This window comes from Panicum virgatum, chromosome 8N (assembly GCF_016808335.1).
Source record: "Panicum virgatum strain AP13 chromosome 8N, P.virgatum_v5, whole genome shotgun sequence".
Classification (NCBI taxonomy): Eukaryota; Viridiplantae; Streptophyta; class Magnoliopsida; order Poales; family Poaceae; genus Panicum; species Panicum virgatum.
This window is the reverse complement of record NC_053152.1, coordinates 6,457,945-6,482,859: the sequence shown is the minus strand read 5'-3', so window position 1 is coordinate 6,482,859 and position 24,915 is coordinate 6,457,945. Positions and strand designations below refer to the sequence as shown.

Genomic DNA, 24,915 nt, shown 5'->3' with positions numbered 1-24,915 from the left:
ATTGGCCTCTTTTGCGGGTGGTCAGGTCGACCGTGCGTTGGGTTCCGTCCGGTCAACCGTAAAACCAACACTGGGACCTGGATGGGGAACAGAGCGGAGCGGGAAGCCGGGAAGAAACACGAAATTTGGAGCTCGGGGGAGAAAGGGGAAAGGGGATGAGAGGGAGCCAGCCGTCTCAGACAGCTGTCCGCGTGGACCGTGGGCTTGCGAACGCCAACCGACTCGGGTCTGATGAATCAGCCCAGACTACCCCATAAGTCGCAGGCGCGATGGCCCATCCGCACGGGGCCATGATGGGCCTCCCCCGTTTAGGGTTTAGCTTTTTCTTTTTTCTTTTTGAAAAGTTAGGGTTTAGCTTTATCATTTAGCTTGTTCAGCTCAAAGCATCCATCACTTCTTCTATGGGCGACTGATTTCATCTTGTCAAGTAGGAGACTTGTCCGCAAGAAGGTCACAAGGTCAAACTCAGTAGAAACCCTCATCTCCTACATATAGTACTACAAGTCTACAAGATGTGTCCATGCCCAGAATTGTTTTGCTAGTTTAATTAATTTTTATATTTACACCAGCTAGTTCACCAGCAGCTTGTGCCTAATTAATCTATCATTAATTTTCTTCTGAATACATTCTTCTGAACAAAATACTAACAGTAACAGCAATTCAGGTCATATCAGCAACCATTCATTGCTAACACTATCGATTGTTTCATATTTTTGGCATCTTTTTAGAGAAGTTACATTTCAAGCATTGGTACTCTCACAGGCTCGCAGCCACAGCACATACGGATAGGGACATATCATTTGGATCTGCTCGCCGCATTGATCCCTACAAGTTCTTCACTGAACAACCATAGCTTCTTGGCCAGCTCTGTATCCCTTGCAACCGTGGTTGGTGTCGTTTCATTGCAATCCGCAAAGTATTTGCCAGATACATTTTTCAGATCTGGGTGCAATGCCAGGTAGCAAGTAGTCGCAGCTCCCTACAAACCATGTTCGTCAGATGATATTCTTATGAGTTGCGTGACTGGTTATTATATATGTTAATTGTAGAGAGTTAGCTGGACACTGCAATTTCAATTACCTGGGGTAAGCCCTTCAGAACTAGTTTTGCCAGTGGGGAGAGAACTGGAAGTAGCGCACCTGCCAAGTATTTTTTTTTATTCGTTAACTTAACAGAGCGTCCAGCAAATCAACAATGTTTTTTTTTGAGATATCCAGCTTGAGCTTGCAAAGTTATTACTGTTTCCTGCAATGTAGCGGACGATATTGGTGAAGATTACTCCAGGGTGCAGGGAATTTGCTGTTAGATTGCATCCTTCTTCCTGAAATTGCACCTAACTTGTGTAAGTTTGTGAGCATGTAGTGAATGTCGGCAAGGCAAAACATTGCATACCTGAAAACGCCTGGACAACTCATTTGCATGGAGAATATTGGCCAATTTGGAATGTGAATAAGCAATGAATGGGTTGTACCTATAAATTTCGTAGTATAAAAAAAAATCACCTTCTTGCTACGTTGAACTCTTATAAACAAGATCAATGAGAACTAAACATTAACTTCTTGCCAACCTAGCCTTATCGTTTAGCTTGTTCAGCTCAAAGCATGTACCATCACTTCTTTTATGCGCGACAGAAGACACGTTTATGATCCTGCCTTGCACACCAGTCTCTCTGGCGGTTGATTTCATCTTGTCAAGTAGGAGACTTGTCAGCAAGAAATGGCCTGCTCACAAGGTCAAATTCAGTAGAAGCTTGTGCCTAATTAATCAATCATTAATTTGCTTCTGAAGAAGTTTACATTCTTCTGAACAAAATACCAACAGTAACAGCAATTCAGGTCATATCATCAAAGCAAATCCTCTGATGTGGTACATGTGACAGGGATTTGTTGACATATGGTACTGACCAACATGATTCGTTGCAAACTGCAGCTCAATCCCATCCTCGGATAACTGGTACGGGCAGGCCATAATCCCTGCATTGTTTCTTCAGAGAAACATGTTTCAGAATTCAGATTACCATGGGGATGAGTTCAGAAGTAGAACCGCGGTGCTAAATTCTGAATATCTTGAGCCTTTCAGAGGTGACCATACATACATGAGGATGTTCAGGTGCTTATGCGACGAGTTGAAGGACTGCGCAAAGTTGCGGACAGAGCTGAGAGAGCTCAGGTCCATCTCCATGACATGCAGCTTGGAGCTCGGGACCTGATCTGCGAGGCTCTCTTTCACCTTCTGGCCACTCTCTAGTGTCCTTGCTGGTATGATCACATTCGCTCCCCTCAGAGCTAGAACTCTAGCTGTTTCCTTTCCAATCCCGTTTGTTGCTCCTGGTTTTAACAAAGGAAAACAGAGGGGAGAACGAAGCGTGACAGACAGACCATGCCTATCAATTGTAAGGCTAATGGAAATGTGGAATCCACAACTACGTAAACTGAAACAAATACAGTATTGCAAACTGAAGAACGAAAGAGTAATCTAGCATCTGCCTTGGTGACAGTCAATATAAGATAAGCGAAAGTTAATTCCTGCATAAGTTCAGTAATCCTATGCTGTAATACTGAGCTATTACTCCGTACAATCTTTCAGACAAAAATAAACTGAACTAGTATAAAGTTTGTCTGGTCCAATGAAAATTTTGCGAGCTTTTGACAGGCCAATCGCACCACCAAGTCTCAAGTCTGTCAATGCTGTTAGTCTACGTCAAGGCCTGAAAAATTGGATTGCGCGTATGGGCCTTCAGCATCCGCGTGGGAAATCCCGGCTACTAGCTCTGCAGCGACTGGCTTGAGCCTGAGGACCGCTAGAGAAAGCATCGCTGCACTGAACTGAAAGAAGGAACAAGGAAGAGATGGAGACCTGTGACGATGGCGGTGAGATTGGTGGCGTCGACGCCGGCGGTGACCTCCTCGGCGGTGGAGGCCGAGCCGAAGCCCGAGGGGCCCTGCCGCCCCCACGGCCAGCTCCAGAGGCCCATCACCGCCGACGCCGACTCCCTCGCCAGCCACCAGTTGTCAATCACCCGCTCAAGCATCACACAGGCGTCGCGCTGAGGTGACCTGCTCTGCCTCTCGCTGGACACTTGCCGGGGTGGATAGGATGGGGGGAAGAAGAGGAGGCCTTGCAGCCGGTGGATGAGCCTCGTCGACGTCGACGCGTGTTCCGCCGCTCTCTGCCGCTGGGCCTGCCGCTGCAAGCCGCGTGCTTGTCCACGACCACACACACACGGGGGATGACGGACGGCTTCAATGTTGGTGAGTGGTGACGACGATTCTTGCTTGACTGACAGCCCACATGAGCCAAAAAAACAAAAAAATCGTTGGACGCGCGCGTAGGTGCACGTGTACACACACAGGACAAGCGACTACCACTTCTGAGAATATGGAGCCACTGTCAGTGTCACATAGTGAACATAGTGGGTCCACCTTGTTAGGCAATTGGCACTATGATTGATGCAGATGAGTGGACGGGCTTGGGAGTAGTGTAATGCGGTAGATTTGTCATTCTTTTTGCGAGGTTAGATTTGTCATTCCTGAAGAAAAAGAACCAAAAGTGTTTGTAGTCCAATGAAACGAGCATTAGGAGCGGTAGTCTTTTTCTCACAATGATGACACGATCAAGGTGGTTCTGCGAAATTTACTAAGAAGAAATAAACCAAACCAAATATGAGCAGATGTTATTAAAAAAAGGTCCACCAAGTTAGCAACACGGTGGTTCTAACTAGCCGATCCGATGTGTGTACTAGTCATAAAAGTCTAAATTTTTACGAGGTTTTGGCGTTCTTTTCCTCGTTTTGAAATGAAATGGTGATTTTAACTTTGATTTTTAACGGTGCGAATTTACCCCTACTTTTTAGAAACAAAGGAAGGGTTTGCCCCTATTCCATGAGAGATGATTAATGGTGCTAAAATTACTATGAGAAGACCAATTTAACCTTGCATATTTGCCCCTACTATTATGTGAATTTGTGATTTTACCCCTATTTTGAATAGAAGATCATTTTTACATGTCTGAAATGAATTTTCTCAGGCAAATTTGAACCAAATTTTATAACTTTCAAACATGACCAAAATTTGAGAGCGAGCTGAGGCCAGCAAGCGCCTCGATCTCGAGGACGAGCGTTGCATATCGCGAGCACGTGGCGAAGCTCGTCCTTGAGTCGTGCCATCGCAACTTGGATCGACGCGCATGCGTAGCCTACTGCCGACAGCGGTGCTAGGCAGCGAATGTCGTCCACTGCCTGGAGGTACCGCTCCGTCTCGGTGCGTTCGATCGCCGAACAGCAACGCCGGCTTGTCCGTGACCACCCTCTCTGCATCCTCCAGCTCTCTGCCACAGCGGATGCCTCCGTACCACATGCTCCTCTCCTGATGTAGCCGCGCGCGGGCTCCCCTAGCCCGCACGTGTTGACTCCCCATGCCGAGGTCGCCGCGCGCCCGAGCCATGCCCGACCTACGCGCTCCCCCGCTCGGGGGGGGGCAGCTACCGCCCCGCCGCGTCCTCCCCTGTTCTGCAGCCGTCGAAGGCTGCACCGCCTGCCGTCTGCTAGGGTTAGTATAAGGGATGAGAATGGTGGGTCTGGAACTGGACTAGAAAGGAGAGATATGTGGATAAGGTTAATGGTACCAAGGTCTTTTCTCATTGCTTTGAGTTTTTGTTTAATTTATTTTAATTGTTTTAGTGGATATACAACTAACGGTGTGAAAAAATAGAGGTAAAAGGAGCATTTATTTTAAAAAAGCGGGGCACAAATCAAAAAATGAGGATAAAATCACCATTTGAGTTCGATACTAAACTCCTAGTTTTTATCAACTATCTCCTTAAGCCAGCGAACATTATTTATAGTTTCTAAATGGCACATTATTATAATTGACCACTATAATCTTTTTTTAACCCAATTTCCAGGTAGTATCGGATTGTTGCACGAGTACGAGGCCATGCATGCATGTTTTTCTAAGGCTGACGTGGTCAACTGGTCACCAAGTAGTGTTTCTGCCAAGGAATCCTTGTCGCGGGTTGCTCACATCATTGCCCCCGTCAAAAACAAATGCTCTCTGGTGGCTCATTGTGGTGTGTAGTGTGGGGACACGTGCTTTTCTGTCGTGAAATAGAGGCGTCCGGACTAGAGAATGTCAGTCACGGTGCTCCTGCACAGTACTGAATCCGGCTCCTCCTATATTCAAACTGTTTTCAATAAATTTAAATTGAAAAGGGCACCTTGACATAGAAATCAACCTTAAGCTGGCAAAAGGTCTACTAATTAGTGTATGTTTCCCTGAAATTTTTCAACTCTATCATAATAATTTTCATAGCGCTTCTCATATCTTTAGGAGGAATTTTACTATCACTGGAATAAATTGGAATAAATGAGAGCCATACGATAAATCAATGATTGAGATATAAAAGGTACGTAGAGTTACCTAGAAAAAAGTACCAAATGTACCAAAATAGGTGGTGCAGGTATTGACATTAATTTATTTTTTAATTTATATATCAGATCAACTTTCAGCAATGATTAATAAATGATATTACCGGATGGTATCATTATGTACCTTCCACCACAATAGCAAGTGTCTTATTTTGGGCATATAAAGATCTATTTATTGCCGTAGTATAGTAACGCTTTCTCAACTCTATAATTCAGGGGGTGATACATGTCATGTTACATGTCACGACAAACATTAAACTAGCAGTGGTGGAGCTATGTGTAGATTAAAAGGGGGTCATGTGCCCCTAGTCCCTTAGGAAATGAAATATCTTAATTATATAACAAAACTTATGTTTCAAAATTAATAATTTGCACACTGTGCAGTACATATTGCTTGTGGGCCCCCTATTGATTTACACTCCACCACGGTTCATTTGATCAAAATCGTCAGAAAAAGCTATATATTTCTTTTAGATATTTCATCTTTCCCACAAAATTATGCTACACTTTTTAATAAGGTCACTCTCAGCATATAGTTTATTGCACTGTTATTAAGACTGAGATGTGTATCATAGAATAAAACTTCTCTCTCATCTCATAAAACTCTCCTTCCTCTTTCTTTATAATTATCCTGCAATGTCAGCAAAATTGTTGATGTGACATAACATTTATTGCCTATAAATTTTTTTATGAAAGCTCGATTAAGACTAGCCTAAGTTTCATTAGTTTTATTTGAATTGTCGTTACACTTGTCAAAGCATCATTGCACCCTACACATGGGCCCATGGTGTCAGGCAACATTCGAAGTTCAGGATCTGTAAAGAGGTGTGGCTGCGAAAACCGGATAAAAACATCAGGCTAAGAGTCTTATTAGTTCGATTCCAAAATGAACCGTACTAAAATATGAGCAAGTTGATAAATTTTGACACTCGTTTGGTTGAAGGTAGTCCACTTAACCAAGTGTCATCCTAAACTTCTTAAGATTTTGGTAAAAAAGAATAGACATATCCAAGTTTTCATATGCTCACATTTTAATATCCAAACAAGCAAACCCTAAAAGTCTAGGACACAGTTGTAGAGAATGATTAGAGAGCACTTTGCCATCCTAGCGTCCTCACCGTAGCCCATGGGCACCGGGCACGCGCCCAGTAAGCCACATCAGCACCAGGGTCCCACACTCCCCCACACCATACGTCCACACCCGAGAGGGCGCCCCCCACGGGACGGCGGCCACAATTTGGCGCTTCAGATTCGGACTTTTTTCCATGCGGTCACCTTTGTGATCAAAGCCAAATGCTGTGGGCCGTAGCGTTCTTCATAAATGGATAGCCTAATTGGGAAACAAAGAAATAAATAAAAGAGAAAAGAAATCCAAGAAAAGCAAAGTAAACAATGCACGCCTTGCAATGTCGCGCAACAGAGTCGAGACTTACCAATATACGAAACGAAACTATATATGAGCAATAAGGCACATGCTAGAGAACAATGTAGCCGGGACCTAACGGCTATCAACAAGACACGCTTTGCTCTTCTAATTTACGGTTGCGAAATGCGAATGATCAAAGTGATGGTGTTCTTCGAAAGTGGAAATCTTTGAGGTCAACCATCCTTTTCCTGTCGAGGATGAAGCTGGCTCCTTATGGGCTCCCCCAACATCGGTTTCCGGTGTGACCTCGCAAAATATGCTTCTGTAAGGTCATAACATCATATCATCATCATTATCATCATCATCCCATATATGATATATTGTCTTCCTTTCTTCATGCTTCATTCAGTGAGACCACAAAATCTATCAAGTTTCTTCCGGCACGACAGCAACGATCAATGCAAGCATAGTATTCTACGCAGTTCCCACCAAGTAGCGATGGCAGGAAGCAACGGCAAGCCACTAGGGGACTTTTAACAGGTTCAGCTAACTAATCTTTCTGTAAAGTAGTTACATTTTGAGTGCAAATGAATTTTCAGCCTTTTTGATGTCATTTTAGGTTTTTTGAGGCCAATTGGTCAAAGTTTGTACCTCAATATGTTATCAAAACCAGATTCATAGTGTTGGAATCACCTTGGAGGTAATTAAAAAAATTGTTGTCCACTTTTATTCTACATCTTTTTTTTCTGTTTGATTTTCACATTTCCAGACTTCCAATGTTTTAAGAAAATACTCCATCCACTAAAAATATGATGGTAAGGCCGGTTAATCTTTGACGGGGTTCTTAATTTTTTTAATTTCTTATTTAAGCCCTAAGCAATCTATTTTCTTACTTGAATTTATCTAGCTTTTTCGGAAGACCTCACTCTCTGCCAGCGATAGCCAATTTAGTAGAATTGGATGTTTTTTGGGGGAAAAAAGGTAAAACCTCAAACATGTACTAAAAATGTGTCGATATGTAAGGGCCTGATTAGTATGGTTTCAACTCTACCTGAAGCAGCTCCAGCTCAAGAGTGAAGTAGGAGCTAGCTGAATGGGGTGTTTAGCACGGAATGTGCTTCCAGCTCCAAAAAAAAAGTTTTGATATTAGATTGTCCTTTTTACCCCGGTTTGATTTGGCTGTACCAATAATGAGAGAAATGAAATGACTACAACTACTTTTACCATACATATAAAATAAAATATTTACAAAAAATAAAATGCAAATATATTATAAGTCTATTGTCTCCGACTAAATATGATTGCACTAATTTCATGTAAGTGTAACAGATGTAGCCATACTATCACGGAATGCGTTCATAATTACGGAGCTGGATTCTGATGTTGATCCATCGGAGGCATGCTAAGACAATATATTTGTTGTATCTTTCTGGGATAGTAGGCATATAAAGTTAGGATCTCGATCAAAATTAGCAAAATCCTCGTGAAATCACATTATATTGATTTTTAACCATAAATAAGTGATATATAAGTGATACATTTTTTAATGAATACGTATTGTGTTATTTCTCGGCCTGTGTATACAGAAGAAAACCGAAAACGTGAAAAAAAGGAGCCTCTAATATGAAGTGAAACCCCGATTTCGCCGAACCGCTCCGCCGCCTCCGCAGTTCACACTCATTTCCCGGCGGCCGCGCCGCCACCCCATCGACCACCGGGAGCCCCCTTCTCCTCTGCGTCGTGGAGCCGCCCCTCCACGGCGGCGCAGGTACTGAACTCCGACTCGAACTCGCTTGCTCCCGTTTCATGGGTTGATTTGGAGCGCGGTTGGGGGAAGCCGCGGCGCGGCGCGTGGTGATTCGTTGAGCCACGGGGATGTCTAGGGTTTGGATTTCTCGAGGGGGACGTTGGGAGTTGAGGAGCAGCGGAAGAAGGGGTGCGGTCGAGTTGGGGAATTCGCCGGATTTTGCGGGGCGCGTGCCGCCGAGGCCGTGTGCCGGCGAGAGCACGGGATCGACCTCGGCTGTACCCAGTCGGGGGCGCGCTGCAATCGAGTTGGGGGCGACAGCAATGGTAGCGGGAATCCGATTGAACGCGGCTTGTGGACACCTAGTCACGGCACTCCCTTTCTGCAACTTAGAATTTTCATGTTTTTGCTTGCTGCGTCAATCCAACATAGCAATTAGTGAAGCATCAGCCCAAATCGAATGAAACACCTAGCCATGGCACAGCCTCTGCTGAAACTAGTCTTCATTTTTTCTTGCTGCATCAGCCCAATATAGCAAAGCAATAGCCCGATCAAACGCTTCACCTGGCCACGCACAGCGTTAGCTGAAACTAATCTTCCTTTTTGCTTGTGGTATTAGTCAAGTATATTAACTAGCAAGCAGTAGCCAACATCGACTGGTTCATGTGTAACTAATCGAGTTGGGGGCAACAGTGACGGTGGCGTGAGTCCGATTGAACGTGCATGCGGGCAACTAGGCACGGCACTACCTTTTTTACTGAAACTAATCTTCACGTTTTGGTTGCTGCATCAGTAGGTCTAACAGAGCAATTAGCAAAGCACCAGCCCAAAGCCCCAAACAAATGCGACACCTAGCCATGACACAGCCTTCGATGAAACTAGTCTTCGTTTTTGCTTGCTGCATCAGTCCAATATAGCAAAGAAGCAGCCCAATCAGACGCTTCACCTAGCCACATCACATAATTTTGCTTACTGTATTAGTCAAATGTACTAAGTAGCAAGAACAGTCAACATCGACTGGTTGCTGATGCAATTTTTGCTCTTGGATCAGTGCAGTTCCCAATGGTGATTCAGAGCCTTCGCAAAGTTTTCAGTGACCTCACCAATTATCATGAGATAAACCCTGCAAACATGACACCTGAGGTAAAACAGGAATCATATTGTTTGTATAGTTGCTGCATGATAAGTCAATGTTTGTTCTAATAAATTGCGTGATTGTGCAGGTGAAAAAGGCTGTTACAAAACAAAGAATGAAGCGGTACAAAATTATCTGCTACTGTGGTACAGCGATTATGGTGGGGACTGATAAAGCAGCTCTGCTCAACAGGGTCTATCAATACAACCATACAGCTGCACAGATATGCACGATATACCTCACGATCGCATTGGTTTCGATGCTACTAGGCATTACATCATCATCCTTTCCCGACTCCGCCCCTTGTGCAACGTTAGTTGCTTGGAATGGCACTTTGCAAGTGTTTCTGTACCTGAATGCGTACTTCCACTTAAGTATTATGGAGGTTTATCCAGAGTTGCTACACCTAACAATATCGTTTATGGTCACATCCGTGCTTTTTGGCATCTATTGGTCTTTCTGTGCTCGAGATCCCACGGTAGGTTTCTTTGATTACCTTCCAAAGTTGTCCTTATATTGAGTACGCTAATTTGATTTGTCAGTATCTAAAACTTGTATCTTTTTATGATCAGGTGCGTTTGGTGGACGCTGCACATCATGAGTAGGTTCCTCTACATAGTCAAGTGCTGGATCTGTAGGGTACATGAAATCCTGAATCGTTAGGGTATGCCTTCCAAAGTTCCAAGACTAGTTAGGTAATCAAGAAATGATTTAAGTTCTGAAATTTGGTAAATGAGCTTGGGTGTACTCTTGTCGGGACTTGTTATGCCAAATGATGATGTGATGGTATGAGTTATCTGGTTTTATTCATGATTTAGTTGCCTACTGATGACGATTCCCTTGTGTGGCAATGTGAATCTAGTTAGAAATATTCTGCATGGTCTCTTTCTGCTATATATGAACTTTATATGGGTACAGCTGGTTTCTGTACCTGCCATCCAATTTGTCTTCTTTTTGTGGTAATTGTCACACAATAAATTGATGACAAGGAAGAATTGGATATAACTTATAAGGATATGTCCTCCAACCAGCTGAATGTACGAATAGTTCTGAGCTTTACTTTTTCTATTTTGTGTGTGTTGTTAGGGTGGGGTGGGGTGTGTGTGTGTGGGGTGGGGGGGGGGGTAGCGTAAACATAGGCAAACCAAAATTACAAGGATGCTATGTAAAAGATGTCATGTTTTACATTCCTGGAGAACATACTGAAAACAGGGCAATCGCCACGAGGAGGGGGGGGGGGGGGGGGGGGGGGTGGCGTAAACATAGGCAAACCAAAATTACAAGGATGCTATGTAAAAGATGTCATGTTTTACATTCCTGGAGAACATACTGAAAACAGGGCAATCGCCACGATGAAAGCCTAAAAGAGATGTGAAAGTGCTGCAGATTGCTGGAGGCCATGGAACTATGGAAGGGTAGCATCGGGTCTTTGTTTTTCGTGATTTCCTCTTGGCAATGCTTGGCTCATCGTTCTGATAATTGGCAATGCAACATATAAGATGTTTTTGGCACAAAATTGTACCAATCTTAACAAGGTTTGTCTGAATTTGGTTTCAGTAAATTTGGGATCAGAGCACCCCTACCGTGGTCTCTTAACTCTATTATTCTGAAAGGGTGATCAAGCACTTGATGCAAACTATGAGCCTATCCAGTTCAAGGCGATTATCTATCTTCTCCGTTCCATGTTCTTGTTGAGGATCACTTGTGCCAATGGCGTGTCTGTGCTCTCTAGCGGCACAAGCAATGTTGCAATGCACATAGCGTGTCACTCGACTCGGAAAAGCACATATCAAGAATTTTTAACCAGTGGAAAAAAGGGAATTTGAGAACTTAATAAATTTTGCTGCACTGCACACAATAGTTGTCAATAACTCAATATGGAGAGGGGACATTACCATTTAGTAAAAACTGAACTGAATACATACAGAGCGCAAAACATGGCTGTAAGTACGAAAAAAAACATGCTTACAACATTCCGTATTGATGGTCATTGTTAATAGCTGAAGTGGAGCCACATACTCTTCAGGTGCCTACACGTTACAACTTCTTTTTGAAGATTATTGCAAACACATTTACACTGTAGATAGATGGAGCTGGCTGGATTCTAAACTTTATAGGCTTATGACAATAGCTGGACTGCTGCAATCTTAGGGATCTTTTCTCGGAGCTTCTGAGTAAGGGCAACTCGAACAGTCATCACACCAGCAGCTGGTCCTGTAAGCCTAACCTTGACAATAGGTTCCTCGATTGCAACAAACTCGAGCTCACCACCTCCTGTGCCAGCAAGGTACGGCCTAATCTCATCAAGTACCTGATATAGGAGAAAACATGTCAGTAGTGTTCAGTTCCTATCTCAATACTTTTTTTCTACAAAATACTGATGACCCATGGAACTCAAAAGAAAAAAGAATGTTATGCTCTGAACAAAAGGAATGGAAATATACATCTCCAATGCTATTTTTTCAAAGAAGTCATATAATTAAATCATAGAAGCGAGATAGCCACAGTATCATTTGCTTGTTGGTCCCCATATCCATCTTGGCTGCTTTCATCTCATAGGAACTTGGAAAAGGCATGAAAGGTACCACTGTGTATATCAGTGAATAGAATTTGCAATTAAGCATTGACTAACATCAGTTTCTCTATCAATCAAAGTAGGATAGAAAGTTGGACACAGTTTGACAGCTTGGATCATGTACTGAACAATCGAAATAGGATGCAAAAGCTAAATGAATCAGTGTGCGAGTGAGAAGAGGCAGAAGCTAGTTATATATGATATGAATGCAAGTTCCAGGTTCATGCTATGGGAATCAGCTGAAGCACCAGGGCTGCCACAAAAGAAATAGCCAGAAAAATGACAGTGCCACTATACTGAAAAGTCCCTAACCTGCTCCTACCAGACTGAAGTCGAGATTTTTACCACTGCAGTTCATTTCACACCATATTTAGGTAAAAATGGTTAATTCAAGCTTAGTAAGCTATCATAGAAAGATGAGTCTTAGACGTGAAAATAATTGAATCTTAGATGTGAAAATAATCAGTCACAGCTCTGTAGAAATTAATAAGCCCAATCCATCAGAAAACTCTAAATTTGATTTACAAAGTACACTAAAGTGGTGGTAAAACACCATAACTCAGAAGAATTTAATCTTATTTTAGGAAAATTCATTCCAATTAGTCAACAATATACTGTGTTCCTTCAACATTCCATAAGCTCAAGTGATCTTTAACTAACAGAAATATTCAGCCAACAATAGAGCATTTACCTTTTCGATGTTCTCTTGGGTCAACTCAAGCCCAGTCTCCTCATCAGCGATGGGTTCAACTGCTACAATCTCTGGTATTTTCTCCATCAAGCGTCGCTCGATACCCATCTTCATCGTTGTTACTGAAGCCGGGCATGAGCCACATGCTCCTTGCAGCTTTAACCTCACAACATTCCCGTCAATCTCATGCAGTGCAACATTTCCTCCATCTGCCATAAGATATGGCCTTACTTCATCCAACACCATCTCAACATTTTCAGCAGTCAGCGGCAGCTCAATCGCAGGGTCTGGGTTGGCAACAGCTTGAACCACTGCTGAAGCAGGAAATAGCTAGAGTTTCAGTTGCTTGAACAGTTACATTTTAGTCAATTAAGAAAGATAATCCAATCAAATAGTCTGAAATTTGTAATGCCCCAGTACCAAACCTAAATCTACTATAGGAGATGCTCCAGCTTGCACCAAAACGGTTAACTTTCTATATATTTACATGGTAATCATTACACACTGCAGGCAACATGAAACTGAGCTCCAACAACGGAAGACAGAAAGTGTCATATAATCTTATATAACATACTGGATAGGAGCAGGGTGTACTTTAATGATGTGGTCACTGCATAATTACAAAACATATTACACAACGTCCAGATTTTGCATCTAAACTTTAGCACCACGTGTCACTACATCAACAGATTAATCAACTTTGAAAGTAGCGGACAAATAGCGGGTGCTTACTCTTCAGACCTGAGTACCTGACCATGGGACTTGCAACAGCAGAGTTCGTGGGTGCAAAATTCTTCCTTTTCAGCAGATGATGCTGCGGTATGATTATAGGATTATAGCATCGAAGTTCCACGATACATGACAAGTTAATTTCTCTAAAGAATCCCCCAGATATCCTTAGTGATAACACCCTATACTATACTAACAATCCACACAGTATAGCAAAGCTTGCGATAACTCCCTACCAATAGAAAATCCGAAACAAAGCAAGAAACAGGAAGACGAACAGAACCAGGAGCCAGAGCCAAAGGACGCACCTTGCCGCCGCCGCCGACGACCCAGGGGCGCGGACACGGCGACCATCCTGGGCGCGGAAGAAGCCGGCACGGCCGTCGACGCAACCCCCACCTGCGCACCACCAAATCAAGAACCCGTCAGCCGGGCGGAGCCACGGAAGAAAGCACCCCTCAAGGGCCACGGAGGGGAAGGGAGGAACCCTTACCCTGAAGGGGGAAGGCGAGGAGGAGGAGGTGGACGGCGATGGGCCCGGCGCCCACGCCACAGCTGCCGCCGCCGCCGCCGCCTGCATCGTTGGAGTCTTGGAGAGGAGAAGCGTGGTGGGTCTTGTTGCGCGCGGTTCTTGGCAGGAGACCGGAGAAGATTCGGGGGTGGGTGGAACCGTGTGGAGCTCTCCTCGTTGAGGCTACTGGCTAGGGGTGATTGGTGTTGCCTATTTTGCCTTTTTCTTTTCTCTTTTGCTCCTCTCTTGTAGGAAAAGAAAAGGAAAATTACGGTTTAGAAGCTTTTTTGTCACAATCTCAGTTGCTACAAATTTCTTTTTTTTATTTCATTCGCAAGGAAATGTGCTATTTGTATTAACCGGGTTAAATGTTAGTGGTGTTCCGGGGGAAGTTGGGCACGACGAGGAGTCGTGGTCGTTCTTGGCTTCTGATGCTGGTTGGGTCTGAGCCGCAGCACCCTGTTCCTATACACATAGTTATTAGGACCGGACCGGAGATCGAACCGGTGGGGCTATCAGTTCGCTGGTTCACTGGTCCAACCATAAAGAACTGGTTGAACCGCTGGTTCGATAGTTTCGGACCGGAGAATTGAACCGCCCACAAATACTTTCAAACCAGTGTAATATCATAGTGTATAATGGATAATTAGTAATATATAGTTCATCACATGTACAAATAAACTATCAAATAATATAATTATATAAACAAATTCAACAAAAATCCACAAAATATGTGTCTTAATATAATAAATTTCATAAGTTTTGGTGCTCTAGTGTTGTTTTACAGGACATATCAAAAATAAATATGCATGAAAGATAATATATGTAGCATTTATGAATTAGAAAAGGTTTAATTTAAATATTTATCATTGTAAAACAACCTCAAATGCTGAAATAAAGTTCACCATTGCAACGAGCTCGTCGAAATAATCAAAATTGATATATTATTTGTCTAATTTGAAGCTCATATGAAGCCTATATCAAAAACAGTCCGGTTCAATTGAAACCAGCCAGATCACCAATTCCGTAGAAAACCGGCCAGTCCAACCGGTTTTTATCGTCCGATTGCATGGACGGTTTGTGAAGTGAACCGAACCGCTATAGTCCCTAGTTCGGTCTTTTACCGGTCCGGTCCTAATAACTAGGTATGTACATAGACTCGGTCGGATGCGTGTCAATTTTGTCAGTTTTGTCAGCCTTGAGATTAAAGGCCTGTTTGGCAGAAATTTGGTTTCTCAAAGATACACTTTTGTAGAAAAAAACGATTATTTTTGGGTTTTCTAGTTCCTCGTAGAATTGGAGAAACTTTCTTTTAGTTTTGTCAGAATTCTCAAAGTTTTTTGTTTTGTACACTTTGGAAAGCGATAGCGCTCTGTTTTCATCACAGCGCAGGCCCGATTGTGCTGTCCTCCTTTCTTCACGAATCAGCACCTCCTATTACGCAGGTGTAGCTCTGTCGAGCAATGAGGGGATTACCAGATGAGCAACATGTCAGACATCTTTCTCGATGCCGGACGGCTCGTCGTCGTCGTCGACGGTGCCGACGGTGAGCTGGTCGTCCAGCGACGTCGCCGACGCCGTCCTCGACAGCGTGCCCACCGTGTTCGTCTCGTAGTCGGTCTCGTAGGTGGTGTCGAGGGAGCACACGGACCTCGCCGTGACCGTCCCGTTCCGCGAAAAGAGCGAGCTGTGCCGGTTCCGGTCCTTGACCCTCTTGCACCAGCTGTGGAGCGACTCCCTCACGCTCTCCGAGACCAGCGCCTTCTTGAACTTGGATCCCATCTGCAAGTTGGACCGAGGAACAAGGGTAACAGCTTTAGCAAATCAAATTATTTTTTCTGGATTATTTTGTTGAACACGCAAATCATTTTCTGAATATAAACCGCACAAGATGAACTTAGATGAAATCATGTCAATAATTCTCTTCTATCCAAGTATGAGTTGGGAAGAAATTTGGCTTGCTCTTGAGGTGTACCTGAGAAATAATCACGTTAAGGGGCAGTGTGCTGTAGCTGCACCAAAATTGAACTAGCAGCCTGCAATGTTCAGAAGAGACATCATTTCTGAGTCCTGAGCAAAACCAATATACTTTGCATCACAATGAAGATAGTTTAAGCACAAACTATCCCATCTCAGCCTATAGGCTGGAGGACATTGCAGTAACACAAGTCAATTTAAAGCTTAGTGGTATCAATATCAGGGGTTCTCTCATAATGTTCTGATTTTTTTTTCAAGAGTTTGACATAGAAACTGATGTGTAACGTCCACTTGTGACAATTTTTTCCCCTCGAAGTAACATTATATCATGAAATTAAGGAGATGCCAAATTCTTCTTCAAATAGAACACATAATTCCTTTCTTAGGAAAAAACAACTTACCCAGAAATCAAGCGGATGACAATCATGTAGTAGTGCTTCATGAAGCATGTTTGAGCACTCAGTTCCCACTGCACAAGATGTATGTAAATGAGTATAATAGCAAACCAGTCATGCAAAGCTAGGAAGTCGATTAGTTGAAAACTTTTTTGGTCTTTTTTGCAAATATGTTTTAGCATCAGCACTAGAAAGCTTTGATCCAGACCAGCAATCAAATGATAATTGATAAACCCAGCACCTATCCTACATCTCTTGACTGTTGTCTGTTACTGCCAAACAATTTATTCCAGATCGTAAAGATTAAGAAGATTCTCACCAGAGACCATAAGAATGTTGCCAGCTCAAAGGCATTCTGGAATAATATAACAAATGTTAGAATGAGGTAAAAGATGTTCATATAAGCATAAAAGCATAATGTTACTTCTAGAGTAGTAGAAGACTCACCTGAAATGAAATGAACTGTATGAGCCACCAGAGGACCCGAGGTTTTCCAAACCAAAAGAGATCATCGCGCAGTTTGAGTTGTGTGCCCACATAAGGTGCTGTTGCCTCTGCGACTTCCAGAGCCAACTGAGGGATGATGTGCTGAAGACCTGAAGTTCAGTACCCACTAGAAGGACCAACTGTTTGAATTTTGTACACTGGTTAGGCAACATGGGTAATACATCTTGTACACTGGTTAGGCAACATGGGTAATACTTACAATTACAGGGAGAAAGGATAGCCAGAAATATATGTTGATACCTACATTTTAAAAAGATATTTTTAAAAAATATAAATAAATATAAATGATGTCATATAGAGGCTTATAAAGCTCGGGCTCTGTGGGTGGGGGCATACCATGAACATTGACCAATATGCATACGATCGCATACGCCCAAAATGGCCAACTGAAACAAACAGGATTTTAGCTCAAGCATAAATATCATACCTGAACAATAGCTCTAGCACCTATAGAACAGAATATTAAAAACAAAAATGATAGCTCCAGGAACGGGCATGCTGTAACAAAGTTCTTAGAATTCAGAAAGCTGAAGGTTTACATAGCTTCAGCTGGCATTATTGATCGAGAGTAAAAAAACTATGATAAATTTTGTGCCACTATGTTGCTTCACATGGTTACACAACATATCCACTGGAAATATTTGCAATACTTTCCTCAGGACAGTCATCAGCTGATCATATTTAATCCCATGGAAAACATCTTCAGACCAGTACACATTCATTACTTTGATGTATGAATCAAGGAATCTGTTACAGATAATTTCGTTTAATTGCCTAAGGTTGTTAGCCCAGTTGGTGCGAAGCAACCGGCGGCACTCCACAGGTGGGGGGTTCGAACCCCCACCGGGGCGGATTTACCCCGCCTGTGGGAAAAAAAACCCTCGCTGTGCTTCCGTTGAGTTTGGCTGTGCGACACGGCTCTTGGGCGACGGAACCCGGCCTATGTGGCTACGGCCCGGCCCAGTAGGCGACGGAACCCGGCTCATGAAGGTTACGGACCGGCCCAGGGCCAAGGTGCCGCCAGTCCAAGCCCGGAAGCCGGCTTTCGGGGGTTTTCTCGGCCGTGGTCAACTGGCCTCTTCTTAATTGAAAGCCGTGGGGGCGGTCTTTCCCCCGCCGGTCGAGTTTTTTTTATAATTTTGTTTAATTCTAATTTTGTCAGATGAGAAGTGAGCAAGCTCTATTACCTGATACCAATAGACCCATTGTAATCATCTTCCATGCTCCGAACCATGTATTTGTGGAAGTCATATGAATGTGGTAGCTTGTGATACTGACATCAAAAAGGTAGACAAACAAATCACAATGAGAAGAAACTGGCATATTGTAAGCATCTTAACACAAAGAAACAATTATAACAACAGAAACATATTTGGAGCACTCACTGTGACAAAGCCCAACCTCAGTGCCAAATAGTCTGACCTTTTGATGGAAACCTTGAATTGACACAGAAAGCACAACTACAGTGTTCCAGTGAAAATTAGAGAAATTTCATAATCCAAGTAATCTCTGTATTGATCAGACAAGATATGCCACATATTTCAACATACTATAACATAAAAAAGTGTGCATTCTTAGAGTACAGGTTACTGAGTATTTACAGTACTCAAGACTTCACATACATGATTTTTATTACCCATTATATTGAGTATCCAATGACATTCTTAGATGTCATTCTCGACAAACATCTAACGTGTGTGTAAGCATCTAGGCCCTCAAGGTATGTTTCGGTGATTAATGACAACCATTATTGTGACTAATGAGTTTGTGCAGCTTAATAAATCATTATCGCTCATTTGGTCATATGTCAAAAGAGGCCCCTCAATTTCATTATTCAAAAAGACGATCTCGGTATTCAACTCAAGATTATAACAAGACTAAGGATCTTTCTAGTACTAAGTGTCACAAGGTTGAGAAGGACACTTAGATTAGTATAGGTTTTATAGTTTAGTAGAGGTCGCACTATTAAGAGGGGTTAAGGCCAAGTAACTTGAGCATGGACATGGTCAATCAAAAATGGATGCACACTATGGTCACTCAGGTTCCTAGAAGTTCAAATAAGTGGTTTTCAACTTATATCTCAAGAATATTTGGATTTCATTCAAGACTCAAATCAGAAAAGGCAAAATCAGAAAAAGTCTTTAACATCGGTTTAACCGACACTTTCATTTTTCTATACGTCGGTTAAACGAAGTCAGCAGAGTCTGGACAAGTCAATACACCGGTTAAACCGACGTGTTTGATTTTAACGTCGGTACATTAGTCCAAAGTTGGTTTTTCCAGGGTGTTTCAAGGTTCCATACACCGGTTAAACCGACGCTGTTTGAATTGAGACGTCGGTGCAATTGACCAGTGAGTTGGTTTTTTCAGGGATTTCTGAAGTTGTACTCACCGGTTAAACCGACGATGATTTTGAGTTAACGTCGGTGCAGTTGTCCAGAGACTTGATTTTTCAGTTGATCAGTGGACAACTACACTCACCGGTTAAACCGATGATACGTCGGTTAATCTGCCCAAGTTGTAATGGCTAGTTTTCAGAAGGGGCAGTTTACATTCATCGGTTAAACCGACGCTGGGTATTGGAGGATCGTCGGATTAACCGGCGCTACGCAGTTTTCTGGCAGCTTTTCTCCAATGGCTCTATTCGTGTGAGCTGCCTATATATACCCCTCCAATGGGTCATTTTGCACACTCTTAACACCTGGACACATTCATACACTCATACATTGTTGAGAGCCACCTTGAGCTTCATCTTTCACATACTTGTTCATTCAATCAATCAAGAAGCAAGACTAAGGACTTGAGTAGAGAGAAGTTTGTGTGCATCCGTTCTTGGTGATCGGTTCTTGCTCAAGTGAAGGCTCTAGCTTGTTACTCTTGGTGATTGGCAGCACCTAGGCGATTTTGGTGATTGAAGGTGTTTCTTCCGGAGCTTGCCAACGATTGTGGGAGCCCGAAGAAGGTTGTACGTGGCTTGAGCTCCACCACGCCGGGATGGTGAACGGAGACTCTTAGTGAGCGCCCTCGTCTCGGTGACTTGGGAGGTGACAAGACTCTTAGTGAGTGTCACAACGTGGATTAGGGGTGTGTGCCAACACATCGACACCACGGGAAAAAATCCGGTTGTCTCTTGCCCACTCTTTACTTTCAAGCACTTACTTTCATGCAATTATTCATGTGCTTGACCTTAGAGATCATAGCTTAGCTCTACCTTGCTTAGTTTCTTATCTATTTGTTTCCTGGTAAGCTTGTGTAGTTTGTCAAGCTAACCGGTTGGTGAATTGAGCCTTACTAGTTTTGCATAGGTTAAGGTTGCTTTACCTTGTTTTAGAAATTTGAAAAAAGCCCAATTCACCCCCCCCCCTCTTGGTCCATCGATCCTTACAGTGTGTTCAAGTAAAACTAACAATGACTGAATGACATGGGCAAATAAGGCATTTTGAAGTCTTTTACCATTTAGCATGCTTATCAGGTACAAAATAATACAATCAGAACTGGTTACATATCTGACCAAGGAATGAAAAAGGAATCTTACCATCCAAATAAGTATTTTGTTTTTGCTCCATGGATGAGAAGCATGGTGAAAAACAAAGGTAGACTGCCTTCGCATCACCCTGTTTCTCCTAGCTGAGAGAGACAGAGGTGCTTGAGGTAGAAGAAATCAACAGGTGCTGCCTTACAAATGGCCAAAGAAGCATCTCATTTTAGTTGATGACCATACCTTTCATCTCCTCAGCAGCGATCGGACCAGCTAGCGTCTCCCATTTCCTCCAGCTATATATCTGCATCAATAGCAGCATGCATGAGGGGCACAACAAACTCACAGAGAAGAGTCAAAATGTTAGATCGGCAACGGAGCCATGAACACCAACCTTGATCATGGACAGAACCACCGTTACAAAACTGTACACTACATGAGTGATACCAAGGATGAACAAAAACCGATGCAGCTGATCGAGGCCCTCGTATGAAACAAAAGGCTCATGGCCCTGCAAGCAGCAGCCACACACCAGCTTGTTAGTCAACAAAAGGTGGCTCTCCCGATCAGCCTTTCACCTGCTGACAGAACACCTGGCAGGTACCTCGCTGCAGACGTGCATCGAGTGGCTGCCAAACATGGTCTTCTCCAGGGCCGTCTGGTTGGCGCCCGCCTCCTGCAGAAGGTCCCTGTAGTCGCTGTCCGAGCACATGTAGAAGCGGCTGGTGAAAAGGGACGAGGGCGCGCAGATCTCGGATATGAAGCGCGACGTCTGGCTCAGCAGCAGCGAGATGACGCCGAGCAGCATCAGCTCTGCGGGCAGACAAGGTTTTCACTGGGTGAGGCATACGGCTGAACATCTTGCGGGCAGCAGCCACCGCCGCAGCAGCAAGTTTTCAAATTGCAATTGCGGAAATTAATCTGGTTGCAGAATAAAGGGATGGCTAAGCAAGATATCACAACACCTGCAGAGACCTTCGGACCAATGTGCGTCTAAGCTAGTAAGATCCTAGAATTCACGAGTGAAACACCATGAACAGTGCCACTGTTCCATTTGGTGCTTGTCACTACAACTTCCATACTCTGTTACCCAGGTGCGCAGCAGAGTGGCAGGACATAGCCGAAGCAAGCAACTGCTAGGGATGGCGGTAGATCGAGCAGGCAAGGAGGGAGTAGAAGTAGATCGCGGAGCTGCGGGCGACGGAGGAGATCGCGTACCTTCGCGGACCTTCTCGAGCGCGGCGAGCATGGCCTTCCGCTTGGTCTTGCGCAGCCACTGCGGAGCGAGCAGCTAACCGAGGTGAGCCAAGCAACCAGCCGAATCGCGAGCAGGTACGAGAGGTGGCGGGGGGCTGACCTTGGCGAAGCGCGAGAGGGAGCGCTCGACGAGGAAGCAGGCGGCGACCATGAGCGTGGTGACGGTGGCCACCGACCAGGTGGGCGTCTCCGCCAGCGACCGCCCCTTCTCCGCCGCCATCCCCGCCTCGGCCACACCTGCTCGTCCTCCTCGGCTTCTCCGGATCGCCGCCCCGCTACGATACACCTCTCGTTCGGCAGCTCCCCGCAGCCGCGGCGCTGCTTGCTGCTCCGGCGGACGGCGCCGGTGCCTGGCCCCGCCGCCTAGGCCGGCATTGGAGCGAGGGCGCGCGCGAGAGGCGCAGACACTCCTCTCCCTCACTCTCTCTGATGGAGTGATGGTTTGGGTTGTGGATTTGGGTAAATGGAATTGGGATTCGGACTTCGGAAGGGGGGAGAGAGAGAGGACGGCCGAGGTGGTGGGGAGGGAGGTGGGTTGAGGTCGGCGGGCTCAGCGCTGTCCAGGATCCATCGACCCCGCCGGGGAAGCTGCTGGCGCCGCGCGCGCCGCACGAAGGCATTCAAGTGGCCCCGTTGTTTAGGCAGCGGCACGAGCGCTAGCTGCTGCGACTGAACCAGCTGGTAGCTCGCGAGCTCGATGGGGATTGCTCGCAAGCGGCCAGTATTTTTCTCAAACACTTTCTAGCACTAGTTTTCAGCCACCAGCCAGTAAACAGTATTTTTTTCTCACACTACTACAGGCCACTAGCTCCAGCTCCAGCCCAGCGAACACGAGGCGATGGCCAAAGACGAGGGATTGATCAGTCCCGTTTGGTTTGGGATCTGCTAGTAAATAGTGATAGTTTAATTTTTAATTACAATGTTAAATAAAGTCAGTTTATAAAACCAACTTCAGAATCCCCGTGCTAGTGACTTTTAAAAATCTAATGAGGTTTTTGATCGTGCGATTACTGTAACATTACTGTAACAAATCATCGATTAATTACTGTCACGTCACGAAAAATTACACTCATTCTTGCAAAAAAATTACAAATAGATTTCATTTAGTATAGCATGCATATAATTTTTTTAAAAAATGAATAGCGTGGAGAAAAGGGCTCGACAACGGCGACGGGAGATGCTCTCCGGCACGTGCCGTACCAGACTGACCCCATCTTCTGTCCCCGGAGGCCGGAGGGAGATGGCCAAGGCACAGTTTGATCGTTTTCTCTACTGCTTAGGGGTTGCTTGGTTCCAGGGATTTTTTTAAGTCCCTGGAATTTTTTAGTATTTAGAAGTATTAAATAAATATTAATTATAAAATTTACTGTAGAATTCTGTGGCTAAACTGCGAGACGAATCTAATGAGGTATAGTAATTTATGATTAGCGGATGGTTACTGTAGCATCACTGTAGCAAATTATGAATTAATTAGGCTCATTAGATTCATCTCGCGAAAAAGCACTCAGCTGTCAAAAAACATTTATAAACAAATTTTATTTAATACTATAAAATAGTAAGATTCATTTTGATGTGATAGGGACTTCTGAAAAAAGTTTAGCTCCAAACAAGGCCTTATTCTAGCTTTCGATTTCACGTGTTCCATAGAAATCGAGATATTATAGAGGGGGATCGTCTCCTAAGCTCCCAAACAGGCTCTAAGATGAAATACAAACCGGCACCAACTATTAGCTTTCCTATTGAAGTTATTTTTTGCACATTTTTTTTTTGTTAAAGTGTTACAAACAATACGTTTCTAATAAGCGCCCCAGGAGGTTACATGGTTACCGCCGTGGGCTCAACTATCCGAGTGGGAGCGACAGATTTGGATATTACATAAATAATAGACAACTAGAGAAGGCGGCAATTCAGTCTAGAAGATGGCTTGCGCTTCTGCCTCTACCGGTGCGACTCATTCTCGACGTCATCGTTGAATAGTGCTGCTAGCGCCTCGATGTTCGAAGCAATGGACTTGGTCTTAGTATTGTAGAGGTCCTCGTAGGTCTTTAGTGCCGAGGCGCTTGGCGTTAAGCCCTCGGTGACCAAAACCAAATGCTGCACGATTAGGATCTCACATAGCTTAGAAGTAGGTACCCGAGAAAGGCCTTTAGCCGCCTGGCGCTCACTTTGTTGCGGTAGCACTACCTTTACAGATGTTTGCTTGGGCAACTCGTGGATTAGCGGGGCCTAAGGGAGGGGGCTCTTACTCGTCATTTTGTTGATGAAGAGCTCGAGGTGGCGGTTGGCGGAGGCATCGTTGTCTATGATTCGGTGGGCATCCATCGGTGGCGTACTGGGAGGGTCGTCATCTACCGTGGGGCTGACCGGACCGAAGCCTGGTGGGGAGTCCTCTTCGTGCCCAAGGATGCACTGGCAGACGAGTCCTCAACCCTCAAAGTGGGACATGGTGGTGGTGTCTACAGCACCGAGTCGGCGCGCTGAGACAGCGTCTGTTGCCTTCCAAGAAGGCCACAGGTGTAGGACACCTCTGTCGGTGGCTCATCCTCTAGCCGGGCGGCTGCCGGAGTTGCAACCAGGCTCAGAGATGATGTAGCCAACTCCTCCAACATCGGGTTCGTGGTATCGCGACTCGCGGACGTGTCACAATGCCACAGAGTAAGTAACAATGGGTCAAGCACGAGTGGTCGCGGCCTGTTGACCGGCCCACCAAGAGCGGCCCGAGCAACTGCCGCATCGCCGGAGGAGCCAATTGGAGTACCAGAGTTGTTGTCCCTCATCCTCCTCCGGCGTCCCGAACGATGTCGTCGTCTCCCGTCTCAGCGATAACCGACCACGAGCCGGTTTCCCGTTGGTGGTGCACGTTGGTGGTGCACGCGGCGACTTGCAGTCTCGAGCAAGATGCCAAAAACAAAAGCAGTGGAGACACCGTGTTGGTAGCCTGCAGTCTACGCGAAGGTGTTTGCATGAGAGGCAGTTGAGACATCGGCCACTCAACTCCGCTGATAGAGGTCGACATGTGGGCAGCTGGTGGGCAGGGTGGCGTGCGCGGGGACGATGACATGGAGCCAAGTGTACCATCACCCTGGGCTGAGGCGTTGATGCACCTGCATGCGGTATGGCTC

General features: G+C 44.7%; 3 protein-coding genes and 1 pseudogene across 6 annotated transcripts; 1 reads left to right on the top strand and 3 right to left on the bottom strand.

Moving 5' to 3' along the window:
* Positions 1-588: 588 nt before the first annotated feature.
* Positions 589-3,255, bottom strand: LOC120685425 (short-chain dehydrogenase TIC 32, chloroplastic-like). The gene is made up of 8 exons (XM_039967348.1): positions 2,857-3,255; positions 2,096-2,327; positions 1,905-1,984; positions 1,568-1,721; positions 1,393-1,471; positions 1,240-1,321; positions 1,081-1,139; positions 589-979 (listed from the first exon to the last, which is right to left on the bottom strand). Exons 1-8 carry the CDS (start codon positions 3,029-3,031, stop codon positions 797-799), a joined length of 1,044 nt encoding a protein of 347 aa, XP_039823282.1. The 5' UTR covers positions 3,032-3,255; the 3' UTR covers positions 589-796.
* A 5,147-nt stretch (positions 3,256-8,402) lies between these two features.
* Positions 8,403-10,551, top strand: LOC120686339. 2 transcript variants are annotated; one of them, XM_039968538.1, is made up of 4 exons: positions 8,403-8,559; positions 9,595-9,681; positions 9,762-10,151; positions 10,246-10,551. In XM_039968538.1, exons 2-4 carry the CDS (start codon positions 9,601-9,603, stop codon positions 10,276-10,278), a joined length of 504 nt encoding a protein of 167 aa, XP_039824472.1. In that variant the 5' UTR covers positions 8,403-8,559; positions 9,595-9,600; the 3' UTR covers positions 10,279-10,551. The 2 variants fall into 2 exon arrangements, with proteins under 2 accessions (XP_039824472.1, XP_039824473.1); XM_039968539.1 differs by having other exon boundaries at positions 8,406-8,559; positions 9,590-9,681.
* A 960-nt stretch (positions 10,552-11,511) lies between these two features.
* LOC120685350 (nifU-like protein 2, chloroplastic) lies at positions 11,512-14,370 on the bottom strand. 2 transcript variants are annotated; one of them, XM_039967206.1, is made up of 4 exons: positions 14,162-14,370; positions 13,977-14,067; positions 12,940-13,253; positions 11,512-11,984 (listed from the first exon to the last, which is right to left on the bottom strand). In XM_039967206.1, the coding sequence occupies exons 1-4, from the start codon at positions 14,246-14,248 to the stop codon at positions 11,793-11,795; spliced, it is 684 nt and encodes a 227-aa protein (XP_039823140.1). In that variant the 5' UTR covers positions 14,249-14,370; the 3' UTR covers positions 11,512-11,792. The 2 variants fall into 2 exon arrangements, with proteins under 2 accessions (XP_039823140.1, XP_039823141.1); XM_039967207.1 differs by having other exon boundaries at positions 12,940-13,250; positions 14,162-14,368.
* A 1,077-nt stretch (positions 14,371-15,447) lies between these two features.
* Positions 15,448-22,431, bottom strand: LOC120685349 (annotated as a pseudogene). Its single transcript, XR_005679519.1, has 15 exons — positions 21,894-22,431; positions 21,755-21,812; positions 21,141-21,349; positions 20,931-21,047; positions 20,780-20,840; positions 20,594-20,685; positions 18,444-18,518; positions 18,246-18,331; positions 17,395-17,444; positions 17,258-17,298; positions 16,999-17,177; positions 16,871-16,906; positions 16,558-16,625; positions 16,155-16,215; positions 15,448-15,961 (listed from the first exon to the last, which is right to left on the bottom strand). The product of XR_005679519.1 is annotated as an MLO-like protein 4 (transcript).
* Between the last annotated feature and the right edge of the window lie 2,484 nt (positions 22,432-24,915).

Bases quoted from the DNA above. Each gene is read 5' to 3' on its own strand.
- LOC120685425 (XM_039967348.1), bottom strand. From the start codon at position 3,031: ATGCTTGAGCGGGTGATTGACAACTGGTGGCTGGCGAGGGAGTCGGCG. The intron at 1,722-1,904 runs GTCAGTACCATA...CCTTGTGAGCAG, and splicing joins GTTTGCAACGAATCATGTTG to GCCATTTCTTGCTGACAAGT. The intron at 980-1,080 runs GTAATTGAAATT...CATGGTTTGTAG, and splicing joins TTCTGAAGGGCTTACCCCAG to GGAGCTGCGACTACTTGCTA.
- LOC120686339 (XM_039968538.1), top strand. From the start codon at position 9,601: ATGGTGATTCAGAGCCTTCGCAAAGTTTTCAGTGACCTCACCAATTAT. The intron at 9,682-9,761 runs GTAAAACAGGAA...GTGATTGTGCAG, and splicing joins CTGCAAACATGACACCTGAG to GTGAAAAAGGCTGTTACAAA. The intron at 10,152-10,245 runs GTAGGTTTCTTT...TTTTATGATCAG, and splicing joins TCTGTGCTCGAGATCCCACG to GTGCGTTTGGTGGACGCTGC.
- LOC120685350 (XM_039967206.1), bottom strand. From the start codon at position 14,248: ATGCAGGCGGCGGCGGCGGCGGCAGCTGTGGCGTGGGCGCCGGGCCCA. The intron at 13,254-13,976 runs GTGCGTCCTTTG...TTCCTGCTTCAG, and splicing joins TCGTCGGCGGCGGCGGCAAG to CAGTGGTTCAAGCTGTTGCC. The intron at 11,985-12,939 runs GTAAATGCTCTA...CTCCTATATCAG, and splicing joins CCCAAGAGAACATCGAAAAG to GTACTTGATGAGATTAGGCC.